Raw genomic sequence first — 12,799 nt, 5'->3', positions numbered from 1 at the left:
GGGTTACATACGCTTCGGGTTACATACGCTTCAGGTTACATACACTTCAGGTTACATACACTTCAGGTTACACAGTCCACTAACCTAGAAATAGTGCTTCAGGTTAAGAACTTTGCTTCAGGATAAGAACAGAAATTGGGCACCGGCGGCACGGCAGCAGCAGGAGGCCCCATTAGCTAAAGTGTGCTTCAGGTTAAGAACAGTTTCGGGTCAAGAACGGACCTCCGGAACGAATTAAGTACTTAACCTGGGGTACCACTGTACTGTTATAATAAGGACTACAAAGTAGTACAGTAATTGCCTAACCACACCTAAATTCAATTGTGTGTTTCTCAGGCTACTTTCCCTGCTTCCCTGCCCCTCAAAGCCTTATTCCAAGTTTGACTGAAAATTTAGAAATTAAAAGAATTTCCTACACTTAGTTACAATAAATAATATTTATTGCAGAAGCTTATAACCAGCAAAATAACCATCAAGAAGCTCAGTACTCTTGAACAAAACCTTGACTTGGGATAGTAAGCAAAAAATTACAGGAAAATCAGAGTAATTGTTTCAGTTTCACAACATTTTTTATTTTCATTTTCTTTTGGCTGTGCTACGTAAGGGAGAATACAGAAAACAAATACTTCAAATATAAACACTATTTACAAAAATAAATACCACTTTGAAAAGAAAATGCCACATGGCACAATCCTGGTTGGACACACTTTCTGAGACACATTCAGCAATGCTGCATGTTGTACTAACAAAGGATAATTATCAGCATCCCCACCAAATATTTGAATCAAGTATATAAATATTTTGTATCATAAATATTATATATTTACACTTGCCATATTTAGTGCAATAGAAATTCATCAGGAATTCATGAAAGAGCTTCATTTCATGTCTTTTAAACAAACTCCCTCCCCCACCACAACTGCTCAATGACTGCTGTTCCCAAAGTTTATAGTTTGTGGAAATGTTTCTTTGTACTTTCCAGTCCATCCCTACAAAGAACTATTAACAAGACGGCAGCAACCCAAAGTGCTAAAAAGTTGGGTGGGAGCCACTGCCTGAAAGCAATTTCAATATGTCCATCCTCAATGGGAACGTTGCATTCTGTTCCAGCATGTAGCCCCAATTGCTTATGGAAGTTAATGGAAACAAACACTTTTTTCCTTGCAAAAAACATCCCCTTCTTTCCTGCCTCCTCCCACACACTGCAAACAAACACCCAACATACGACACATAGCACTGACTTAAAAAACAAAAGCAGCGTACAAACAAAAGACAAAGACAAACAAAGAAGAGTGCTTCATCCACTGAACCTCCTAATGACCAATCTGCCAGGCTGTTCAGCCAGACCCTTCCGACAAGTCAGCCAGATTTCCCAAGAGCTGTTTTGATATCCAGCTAACTGCAAACCCTTAGAAAGCTTCCACATCTAGAAATGGAAAGAAAAGAGAGCCCTTAGGTTGGCAGCAGCTGTGTTTTCTTCCTGCCGGTGAAGGGCTAATGTAGGGCTGGTATGTTTTAGAAGCTGCTTCTCCCGCCGCCTGCCCCTTTACCTTTTCCGAGATTTCTCCTGGGCAGCAACTAAATGCAGCCTGCGTCCACAACTGGAACAATGAGAAAAGGGATTCCCACCATGCTTTGGAATATTCCAGCACTGAAAACACCGGATTCTGTACTTTTTGTACCTGAAGGTCAAAAACAGAGTTTATTAAGTCATGTGGCAGGTCATTCCATTCATTTTGGTCTGATTGCAGTAACCTCCACCACCCCAATATCCCAGTTAATTCCAAATGGCATGAAAGCAGAGATGCATCATCTTTCAGAGGGGTGTCAGGTGAAACATCAGGTTAAGCATCCCAGATGCCAGGATATAGGAAAGAAAGGTGATGGTGGCATATGATATGGGTCAATCGGCATCGTGTTGGGGCTTCACTGAGCGTGGCCCACAGACTGCAATGGCCTCAAGTGCTGTGGCCTGTTATATACTGTAAAGGTAAAGGGACCCCAGATCCAGTCATGGATGACTCTGGGGTTATGCGCTCATCTTGCTCTATAGGCCAAGGGAACCAGCGTTTGTCTGCAGACAGCTTCCGGGTCATGTGGCCAGCATGACTAAGCCGCTTCTGGCGAATCAGAGCAGCGCACAGAAATGCAGTTTACCTTCCCGCTGGAGCGGTACCTATTTATCTACTTGCACTTGACGTGCTTTCGAACTGCTAGGTGGGCAGGAGCTGGGACCGAACAACGGGAGCTCACCCCGTCGTGGGGATTCGAACTGCCGACTTTCTGATCAGCAAGCCCTAGGCTCTGTGGTTTAGACCACAGCGCCACCCGCGTCCCTTGTTATATACTGTAGCACCCCACAATTAAGTAGATAATTTGTTACAGCTTGTTTCTGTACAGTGGTAAGTGTTAGACCCTTTTAGATGAATAAGCCTTGAACAAACAGGTTAAATTGTTTTATTTCAGGATGCTCTTGCACAATACATACTGTTCTAATGTGTTACTCTTCAATGTATAAAATTTTGACCATTGTAGCTTTTTAAAAATTGTGGTGAAAAGTTGGGTGTAACTTTATTTCTTGTTTTAAAAAAGCTCAGATAAATTCTTTCATATTGCCATGCAGTTCAGATCATCGCTTTTGTCTCATCATCGCTTTTTTTTGGGGGGGGGGTGCCTATATAGTGAAAAATCAAAAATAAATGGAGAGAAGAATGGCAGAGTTCATTAGACACCATTACACAGGTAAGTATCTTAGCCTATTGAAATATTAAAATAATACTAGCAGATGCCACAAATGAGGGGAAGAATAAGAAAGAGTATCTAGGAGTCAGATCACTGAGGATAAGCTGTAAGGGTAGATATTGTCCACAACTCCTTCATTCCAAAAACGTATGAACAGCACCCAGCACTCTAAGAACTTATGCTCATGTTGGTTTCTGGCTTATGTGATTTAGCATGTCATTTGAATGCATGTTAGCACTTGCTGCGTCTTCTCCAGCCCATCTTTCAACTAATGAATTGCTTCAGACTTCCAGTATTTAGCGATGCAAATTCTAGCTGTCGCTAGGAGAGCTGCGATCGCTTCTAAATCTGTTGATCTCACCACAGGCTTCAGATAACAGAGAAGAGCCTTTTCAGGCTGCATGGCAAGTTGTACTCAGTGCTGTTGTGTATTATCTTTTAAACTTTTTGCACTGCCAGAAGATATGCTGGGCATACCTTTTAAGGAAACCAACAAGAAATACGCCATGCTATTTCAGCAGTCATAAGGTACCTAATGCCACAAGCATTACAGAGGGGGGTCCCATCTTCAGCATCTCTCCATAGTGGTGTTTTCCTGGTCTTGCAAGAAGCACAGCACTTATCCCCTTAAAGACAAAGGGCAACTGGGTCAAACAGCAGTTTATAAGCCACAACCCTGGGTGGTATTTAATGGATTAATACAAATCTTATTATAAACAATGCTCAATGTTTATTGGATGTTCAAAGCACCTCCCTCCTGCGTATTAATTTCAAACAGCCTGGCATACCTTATTTGGAATATTACTTCATCAAAAGATTCCAGAACAGCATTTCAAAGTGTCAATAAAAGTTACTCAGCTGAGTAGTGATCAGACTGAGAGGTCAGAACTGGCTCAGATGATACAGCAGCCAAACTTCACTTGCCTTTCCCACAGTAAGCCCTTAAAGTGTTTAGGAAAGTTGCACATGGCTACACTTAGTTCAGCACAACACACCGTTAAGGCATACTGAGTATTTAGGGAAGTAACCCCCCCCCCCACCACCTTTCACGCTCATGGGTTTATTACAGCAACCACTAATGGCGTGAAGCGACTCTGGGATGGATGGTTTTCTAAAAAAATTAATACATTGAAATAGGGGTTATACCCCCTCCTTTGTTTTCGTTTTTCAAAAAACTAGCCTTACCAATAGGTGAAACAACAACGCTCATTGGTTTGCTACAGAAAAACCACATGCTTGGCAAGTGGAACAAGACCCTCCCCACTCTGTACTTCTCCTGGAGAAAAAATTATCACAACAAGCTTTTCTTTTGTCCTTAGTATCCCAAATATTGCCAGCTGATACTACAAGTATTTATTGCCTAAATTATTGACATACTGTGGGTAGAGGGACATCCTTCTTCCTCCTTGGAACTGCCAGCTCTGCATTCTTCTCTTGCTAAAGGGGTTCGGCTTCTTTTCCCAAGTTTTCCACTGAACACAGATTAGATGTACAGCATTTTAGATCTGCTTCGGAAATCTAATTTCTAAACTAATTGACTTAGTTTTGCACTCTGCAGTGATTCCTGAGACTCAAGAGAACCAACAACCTTTTCCCTCATCTCACGTGTCTTCAGTCATTCCAGAACAGGCCACCTTATTCCCATTTTGATGATTGGGGAACTGAGGCTGAGAGGTGAGTCATGCATTCAAGGACACCTAAACATCATTCTAAATTATCTATTGCTGAGTGAGGGATTTGAAACCTGTGACATCTTCTAGAATCATCATTTGCCACTTAATCCACTTCCATTACAAACAGAAGCAAAATAAGCGAGGGTTACTAGAATTATACAACACATGCTTAAAAAGAAAGCATTAATGAACGTGAAAGCCTGTGGAGTAGTAAAATCAGTGCCAGGTATTTAAAGCCTGTTGTACATATAGGCACCTTCCAGAGTTATATGTAAATCATCCCTGAAATGGAGCTACAATTATATTTACCTTCCCTGACTGAAAATATTTCAGAGTTAAGGCCCCTCTGCCCCATACATTTAAAGCACTATTAAAAGGTAAAGGTACCCCTGCCCGTACGGGCCAGTCTTGACAGACTCTAGGGTTGTGCGCCCATCTCACTCAAGAGGCCAAGGGCCAGCACTGTCCGAAGACACTTCCGGGTCACGTGGCCAGCGTGACATCGCTGCTCTGGCGAGCCAGAGCCGCACACGGAAACGCCGTTTACCTTCCCACTAGTAAGCGGTCCCTATTTATCTACTTGCAACCAGGGGTGCTTTCGAACTGCTAGGTTGGCAGGCGCTGGGACCGAACAGCGGGAGCGCACCCCGCCGCGGGGATTCGAACCGCCGACCTTTCGATCGGCAAGCCCTTAGGCACTGAGGCTTTAACCCACAGCGCCACCCGCGTCCCCGCTTAAAGCACTATTACACCACTTTAAATAATCATGGCATATGTATACTGTATATTACATTTGCGCTTCAACTTTCCTCCAAGAAGCTCAAGGTGGTGTACGTACATGCATTCCCCCCCCCCTTATTTTATCTTCACAACAACCCTGTGAGGTAATCCAGGTCCTAGCCCAAGACTCAAACCATTACACCGCACTGCCTCTTTTCTCCCAAAAGAATCCAGAAAATTGTAAAGGATGCTGAGAGTTATTGGAGTACCCCTATTCATAGAATCATATATTGTGGACTTGGAAGGAACCCCAAGGGTCATCTAGACCAATGCCCTGCACTGAAGTAATGTCAATTAAAGCATCCATGACAGATGGCCATCCAACCAGTGCTCAAAAACCTCCAAGAAAGGAGAGTCCACCCATTCCACTGTCAAACAGCTCTTACCATCAGAAAGTTCTTCCTGATGTTTAGTCCTTCCATTGAATCCATTAGTTCTGGTCTTACCCCCAAAGCAAAAAACATGCTTACTCCATCTTTCATGTGACAGACACCCCTTCAGCTGTTTGAAGATGGCTCCCTCAACTGTTCCTCATAAGGCTTGGTTTCCAGACCCTTGATAATCTTGGTTGCCCTCATCTGCACATGTTCCAGCCTGCCAATATCCTTCTTAAATTGAGGTGCCCAGAACTTGACACACTATTACAGGTGTGGTCTGACCAAGGCAGAATAGAGTGGTACTATTAGTTCCTTTGATTGGGAAACTAGACTTCTGTTGATGCAGAATAGCATGAGCTTTTTTTGCTGCTGCATCACACTGTTGGCTCACGTCCAGTTTGTGGTCTACAAAGACCCCTAGATTCTTTTCACATATACTGCTAGCAAGTCAGGTGTCCCTCAGCTTATATTTGTGCAGCTGGTTCTTCCTGCCTAAATGCAGAACCTGACATTTGTCCCTGTTGAATCCAATCTGTTAGAATCACATTGAAGCCTGATTCTGTATTCTGTGGCATTAGCTACCCTTCCCATAGAATCACAGAATCATAGTGTTAGAAGGGACCCCAAGAGTAATTTAGTCCTACCTCCTGTAATGGACAAATCTCAACTAAAGCATTCATTACAGATGTTTAAAACCTCCAATGAAGGAGTCTAGTCCACTGTCAAACAGCTCTTACTGTCAGAAAGTTCTTCCTGATGTTGATTTTGAATCTCCTTTCTCCATCTTCCATGTGACAGTCCTTAAGATAGTTGAAGATGACTATCAGATCTCAGTCCCTTGATCATCTTGACTGCCCTCCTCTATACACATTTCAGCTTGTCAATATCCTTCTTAAATTGTGGTGCCCAGAATTGGACACAGTATTGCAGGTGTGGTCTGACAAAAGCAGAATAGAGTGGGACTATTACTTCTCTTGATCTAAACACTATACTTCTGTTGATGCAGCCTAGAATGGCATTATCTTTTTTTGCTGCTGCATCACACTGTTGACTCATACTAAGCTTTTGAGACCCCTAGATCCCTTTCACACTTGGTAAACCAGGTGTCCCCCATCTTATATTTGTGCAGCTGGTTCTTCCTTCCTAAGTGTAGAACCTTACATTTGTTCTAACTGAAATTAATTTTGTTAGTTTTGGCCCAGTTCTCCAATCTGTTAATGTCATTTTGAATCCCCTCTCTGTTTGCAAATTGGATGAGCATCCCCTCAATTCCTTCATCCAAGCTTTTTATAAAGATGTTGCGCCCAGGACAGAACCCTGTGGCACCCCACTTGTCCCTTTTTCTAGGACGACGAGGAACCATTAATGAGTACTCTTTGGGCTCAGTCAGTCAACCAGCTACAAATCCTCCTAACAGTAACCTCATTCAGCCCACATTCTGCCAGCTTCTCTGCAAGAGTATCGTGGGGGACTTTGTGAAAAGCCTTATTGAAATCAAGATACACTACACCCACAACATTTCCCCTGATCCATCCAGCTTGTAATTTTATATATATATATATATATATATATATATATATACACACACACACACGCATTCTTAAGGAAATCAGCCCTGAGTGCTCACTGGAAGGACAGATTGTGAAGCTGAGGCTCCAATACTTTGGCCACCTCATGAGAAGAGAAGACTCCCTGGAAAAGACCCTGATATTGGGAAAGATGGAGGGCACAAGGAGAAGGGGACGACAGAGGACGAGATGGTTGGATAGTGTCTTCGAAGCTACAAACATGAGTCTGACCAAACTGCGGGAGGCAGTGGAAGACAGAAGTGCCTGGCGTGCTCTGGTCCATGGGGTCACGAAGAGTCGGACATGACTAAACAACAACAACATATATATATATATATATATACACACACACACACACATATATACATACATACACACCAGACTTGTCTGGCATGATTTGTTTTTGAGAAACCCATGCTGGGTCTTAGTAACCACAGCATCATTTTCTAAGTGCTCACAGACTAACTGCTGAATTATTTTTCTAGGACCTTTTCTGGTATTGATGTCAAGCTCACCGGTCGGTTGTTACCTGGGTCTTCTTTTCTCCCCTTTTTGAAGGTGGGGACAACATTTGCCCGCCTCCAGTCTGCAGGGACCTCACCTGTTCTACAGCTCACTCCTTGCATCATTCTGTTATCACCAGATTGGGATATTCCACTCACAGAGCTACAGTTCCCTGGGCAGAGGGATTGATTATTAAACCACTCTGGAAATTGTAGTTCTGTGAGGAGAAGGGAGGAGAACAACTCTCAGCACCCTTAACAAATTACACTTCCCAAGATTCCTTGTGGGGAAGCAATGGCTGTTTAAAGTGGTATAATAGTGTGTTAAATGAACATGTCAAAATTACATCACAGGTGTGGTTGAAAATACAGCAGCATTAATCACCCTTCCAACATGTTGAATAGAATTTGTTTTATCCAGTGTTCTAAGAAAGAGGCAGTCAGGAAGACATAATTTGTTAGTTGAAATTGTCTGCTCTGAACTTTTATTCTCAGGATGTTAAGGGGCAAAACACCTCTTCCTTCCATGCTATGCTTTCAATCCAAATTGGCCAATCCCCGCCATGCTGTTTTTTTGTTAAAAAAAAGACTTCTAAATACATTTAAGTCCTTTGTAAAACTGCATCATGCAAGCACCAATAACAAGAGAAGCCAACATATCATGTGCCAAGAAGATTCACCTCGGTTGTTAACTGAGCGGGAAATCTGCCCTTGCCTTTCAGAAATCCAACCAATAAATACAAAAGTGCTGTTATACTAGGTGCTTTTTAATTTAACAAAAATCCATTTTCGACTCCAGTGTTATTCATACTGAGAGAAGACTGGAGTTCATTGATTTCATTAGATCTCTTCTTGAGTATGAATGCGGCTGGAAGTCACTCATTAACTTCAAACATATTAGGCTGCCTGTATTTAGGTTTGGCTATCCTGCAAGTACTCCCCCCATCAGGCCCCCCGTTAGGCCTCCTCCTTACCACAAGACGTCTGCCTGTAGACTTGCTCCGGACCGGAGGAAGCCCCACTGAATGGCCTGGGAACTGCCATAGAAGCAGACTACAGGAGGTACATCTATGCCCTCTCGGGGATCTAAGGGGCCGTTAAAGACGAGGCGGAAAATGCAAAGCATCCCATGAAACGTTTCATGCCGGCTTTGCGTTTGCAGCCAAGCAGAAGAGAAACGCAACCTGCTCTTTCCCAAGGTGGCGGCTGTACCTGCTGTATCGCGGGCGAATGAGGAGCCGACAACCCCCGGAGCTCTTTCGGCAGAAGCTCAGCTGCATCCGAAACGTGACCCCCTGGAAGGCGGCGTCCCTGGCCTCGCAGCTCCGCTGGGGTCTGGGCTGCTTGCGGGAGACTCGCCTCCCGGCCCGCGGCGACTCGGCCGCAGGGAAGGCGTCCGTCCCGCGCTGCGCCTCCGCGCCCACTGCGCGCCGGCGCCGGCCGGGGAGTCTCTCCCGGGCAGCCGCGCCGGTCTCTGCGCGCTCGCTCCGATCCGCGGGCTTGGCGCCGAGGCTGGCGCAGTGCAGGCTGATGAGGCTCAGGGCATCCAAGGGCTCGAGAGCGGCGCCTGGAGACGCGCTGCGCCGGGGGCGCGCCTCCCGGCCCGCCGGCCTGTCTGGCTTTCTGCCGATGGGCTCCGGCGGGGAGAGCAGCTGGGCGGTCTCCTGCAGGAAGCTGAGCGCGCTGGGCTCCGAGAGCTGGAGGCAGCAGGCCATGGCGCCGAGGGGCTCGCACCTGCGGAGGAGGGAGAAGCAGAGGGCAGCGCGTCAGCCGGGAATATGTTTAATTCCATAAGGTGAAGATCTAAGGATGTGAATGTTTAAGTTAAATTTCATAAGAATTGGGATTTGGAAAACCGTTAAAAGGACATGCAATGAAATTCAACCAAGGGGAAGCGAGGAAGTCACTTAACAAAGTTAATAAGTGTAATTTTTAATAAGGCTATGATTTATGTTTGTCTTGTGTGTCTGTTTGTCTATAATATTGTGAAAACTAATTTTAAAAATTGGGGGGGGGGGGAGAGCCGCCCGGCGTCCGAGCGAGCCACTTTCGCGCTTGGCGATCGCGTCCCCCCCCCCGAACTCTATGAGAGGCAAGATCGTGAGCACATGTCGACATCCACGCGGCTCATGTTCCCACGGGGCGGCTCTGGGTGGGTTGCGGCCACGAGGGAACGAACCCAGAGAAAAGCCCCCCTCCGCTCTGCCCTCAGCCCCCCAGGACAGGACGGAAGGGCTAGTGGCCAAAACCAAGCGCAGCTTTTTCGAGAGCTGCAGCAATAGCAAAGCCTCCGATTAACTCGCAGCAGTGTCCTTCTCGAAGTTCGCACAGTTAACACACCCGGGGCTCTTTAACGCTTCCCAATGATAGCCAGTAGATGGAACCCGAGGGCTGTTGCGGCGAGCAGAAAAGCCCAAAGCAGCCCGGGGGCGCCGGATGTCAGCGCGGCATCATTCGGGACCTGATCGGCCAGCCCAGTTAGGGGCGCGGACACACTTTCAGAGCCAGAGCGGATCGTTCCCTGCGAACTGTCAGATACTTCCAGATCCCCTTGGCCAGATCCCCACACACCACCTGCCTTTGTGCGCCCTGGGCTAGTGGAAGCAGGGACTTAAAACTAACTCCGAACAGTTGCTTTTAAGTTCAGGAATTCCTTGTAATGAGCACCTTCCTGGTACCAAGGAGCTTCCCCAAGTTATCCCGACTGGGAGGCGGGCGGGCGGGCGTGGCATAAGGAGAGAGAACCCACGGATTGATTTTCGTTACTCCTGAGGTACAGAAATGAAGGTCTTAAAAAAGCCGGGCTCGGAGATGCCCGCTTCCAAGACTAGCTGAAGGGGCGGGACGAGGAGCGACTCTGTGTTTGTTATGTGCAAACGCCTATTAGGTCCATAAATTACCATGTATTCAACCCAAAACACAGCGACCATTTGTTGTTGACAAAGGACAGCTGGACATAGAAAGGGTCCCATTGCCTTCAGTAGCTGAGGGCCTCGTCAAACCTCAATCCGGCCCTGCACAAGTGGCAGGACTAGACGACCCTTGACGGCCCTCGTTGTATCTCCCAGGATCACTTCAGCAGAAGGCGGGCATGAGAAGGAAGGGAACCCGACTCTGAGGAGGATTCCTCGAGTAATTTGGGCGGCTGAGTTGGGAGCACAACCACCTGGGGAAGAAGGCGAACCCACAGCGCCGGTTTTCCCCTCAGGAGGAAGGGACTCGTCCTTTCAGTGGAAGCTGTTCGCTCGCGCTCCTTTCCCAAGGGTTTTGAGGCAAGGCGAGGCCGCGCCCTGGGGGAAAGACCCAGGGGGAGGCCCACGGCGCCCTGCCCCGCCCAGCTGGGGCGACCCTCCGCCGCTCCTCCCGGGGCTGCGCCAAGGAGCGGCGCCTCTGTCTCACCAGCCCTGCCGAGGCGGCGCCTCGTCCCGCTCCGCCCGTCCTCTCCCCCCCGACTGACCTCCCCGGAGCCGCCCTCCTGCTGCCTCTCCCCTCAGGCGCCCCTCCCACGCCCCAGTCCTCGGCCAATGGCGGAGGCTCGCGCCGCTTGGCGGGCTGGCGATCCCGGGCAGCGCGCGCGCAAAGGAGCAGCCCGGGCCGCACGCGGGAAGCAGCGTTCGGGTCGGATCAGCTAGCCGATTTGACCCGCAGCGGAATCATGGAGCAGACGCCGGCGCGTGGAGCTGTGCCCAAGGCCGGATCCAATGCTTGCTGACTTGGAAGCCGGTCCCCTGAGCGCGCGGCTACTTGGGAGTAGGCATCGGCACGCCCAGGTGGGGGCTTGCTTTCGAGGAAGCGCGAGAAGAATCGGTCTCGCAGGCCGATCCTAAGCAGTTTTTAGTCTTCCGATAAAGGGGATTTATTCCCTAGCAGCATGGGCGTAGCCAGGATTTATTTTAGGGAGGCAACTTTATGTTGGGGGGTAGAACCGAGTTATCTGCGACAACTAGTCAGTTAATAAAATTTATTTACTTGACTTGGGGGGTGCAGCTGTCCCCCTGCACCCCTATGACTTCGCCCATGCAAGACATACGTATAGATCAGCCCGCACAGTCCGATCTTATGGACATTGACTCGAAAGTAAACCCTACGGAGTTTATCGTCCGCAGGCTGCAGCCCTCGCTTGTTCTCCGTGGGCTCCTAAAGTTAAATTGGATTCTCCTGCCTACCGTCAGGGACCGGTGCCCAGGTTCCGATCTAGGAGAAGGGGACGATTCGGATGCTCCCTCCTTTAGGGGCAACTGATCTGGAGTCGCCCCGTTCTCACGAGCAGGTGTCAAGAGGAGCTAACCTGGATCCTCTGGGAGCGGCGGCTTCTGGCTCAGCGCCCGCCGGATTGGGCCCTCCGGGGCTGCTGCTTGTCTCGGATTCCAGGCAGGGCGGGCTGAGCAGATCCTGCAGGACGGAGAATTCCGGGAGCTGCCCGTCCACGAAAAGCTCGCCCTCCATGCTTAGCGGGCCCAGAAGGAGCAGGGAAGCGCGGCTCTCCCAAGCCCATCAGATATTGCTTGCAGTGGGCCGGGGAGGGCGTTTAATTGGATACAGCTGAAAGCCCAGGGCGCCGGCAGCCATAAGAGGAAGGGGGCGGACCAATAGGAAGAGTACAAAAGGGCCCGGGTCGCGGGATAAGGTGTGTGGAGAGAGGTTGGAGGCAGGATAAGCATCCCTGAGAAAGAAGGAGTCCCGTTTAGAGTGCCAAATGATGTGACCCTCCCATGGCATGGTAGGAGGGATGCCGTCAAGGTAGGACTTAGAGGCAGAGATGCTCAGTGCCCCACTTAGCAGAAGGAGCAGCAGGGTCTCTGCCCGCTAGCAACGCCACAGGACTAGCTTACCACATTTTGGTGTAAAGCACATTGCACCTGAATTGTTGTTGTTGTTTAGTTGTGTCTGACTCTTCCTGACCCTATGGACCAGAGCACACCAGGCACTCCTGTCTTCCACTGCCTCCCGCAGTTTGGTCAAACTCATGCTGGTAGCTTCAAGAACACTGTCCAACCATCTCGTCCTCTGTCGTCCCCTTCTCCTTGTGTCCTCCATCTTTCCCAACATCAGGGTCTTTTCCAGGGAGTCTTCTCTTCTCATGAGGTGGCCAAAGTTTTGGAGTCTCAGCTTCACGATCTGACCTTCCAGTGAGCACTCAGGGCTGATTTCCTTAA

The 12,799-nt window shown here is 48.1% G+C and overlaps 1 protein-coding gene across 2 annotated transcripts; it reads right to left on the bottom strand.

The window, feature by feature from the left end:
• Positions 1-422: 422 nt before the first annotated feature.
• On the bottom strand, positions 423-11,070 carry ZGLP1 (zinc finger GATA like protein 1). 2 transcript variants are annotated; one of them, XM_083421259.1, is made up of 6 exons: positions 11,043-11,070; positions 8,856-9,377; positions 4,120-4,214; positions 3,275-3,368; positions 1,551-1,682; positions 423-1,426 (listed from the first exon to the last, which is right to left on the bottom strand). In XM_083421259.1, exons 2-6 carry the CDS (start codon positions 9,356-9,358, stop codon positions 1,396-1,398), a joined length of 855 nt encoding a protein of 284 aa, XP_083277385.1. In that variant the 5' UTR covers positions 9,359-9,377; positions 11,043-11,070; the 3' UTR covers positions 423-1,395. The 2 variants fall into 2 exon arrangements, 1 of the variants encoding a protein (XP_083277385.1); XR_014506666.1 differs by lacking the exons at positions 3,275-3,368; positions 4,120-4,214; positions 8,856-9,377; positions 11,043-11,070 and adding an exon at positions 2,143-2,228 and having other exon boundaries at positions 1,410-1,426; positions 1,551-2,074.
• Positions 11,071-12,799: the final 1,729 nt, after the last annotated feature.

The sequence above is a fragment of the Podarcis tiliguerta genome (assembly GCF_965153285.1).
Source record: "Podarcis tiliguerta genome assembly, chromosome: 17".
In the NCBI taxonomy this organism is placed as follows: Eukaryota; Metazoa; Chordata; class Lepidosauria; order Squamata; family Lacertidae; genus Podarcis; species Podarcis tiliguerta.
The sequence above is the reverse complement of the archived record's forward strand: the minus strand, read 5'-3'. Positions and strand labels throughout refer to the sequence as shown.

What these genes read in the sequence shown, in the direction of transcription:
- ZGLP1 (XM_083421259.1), bottom strand. Translation starts at nt 9,358, where the DNA reads ATGGCCTGCTGCCTCCAGCTCTCGGAGCCCAGCGCGCTCAGCTTCCTG. An exon ending in AGGATGTCCCTCTACCCACA is followed by an intron (nt 3,369 to 4,119) that starts GTATGTCAATAA and finishes TTTGTCTTTAAG; the next exon opens with GGGATAAGTGCTGTGCTTCT. An exon ending in CAGGAGAAATCTCGGAAAAG is followed by an intron (nt 1,427 to 1,550) that starts GTAAAGGGGCAG and finishes TTCCATTTCTAG; the next exon opens with ATGTGGAAGCTTTCTAAGGG.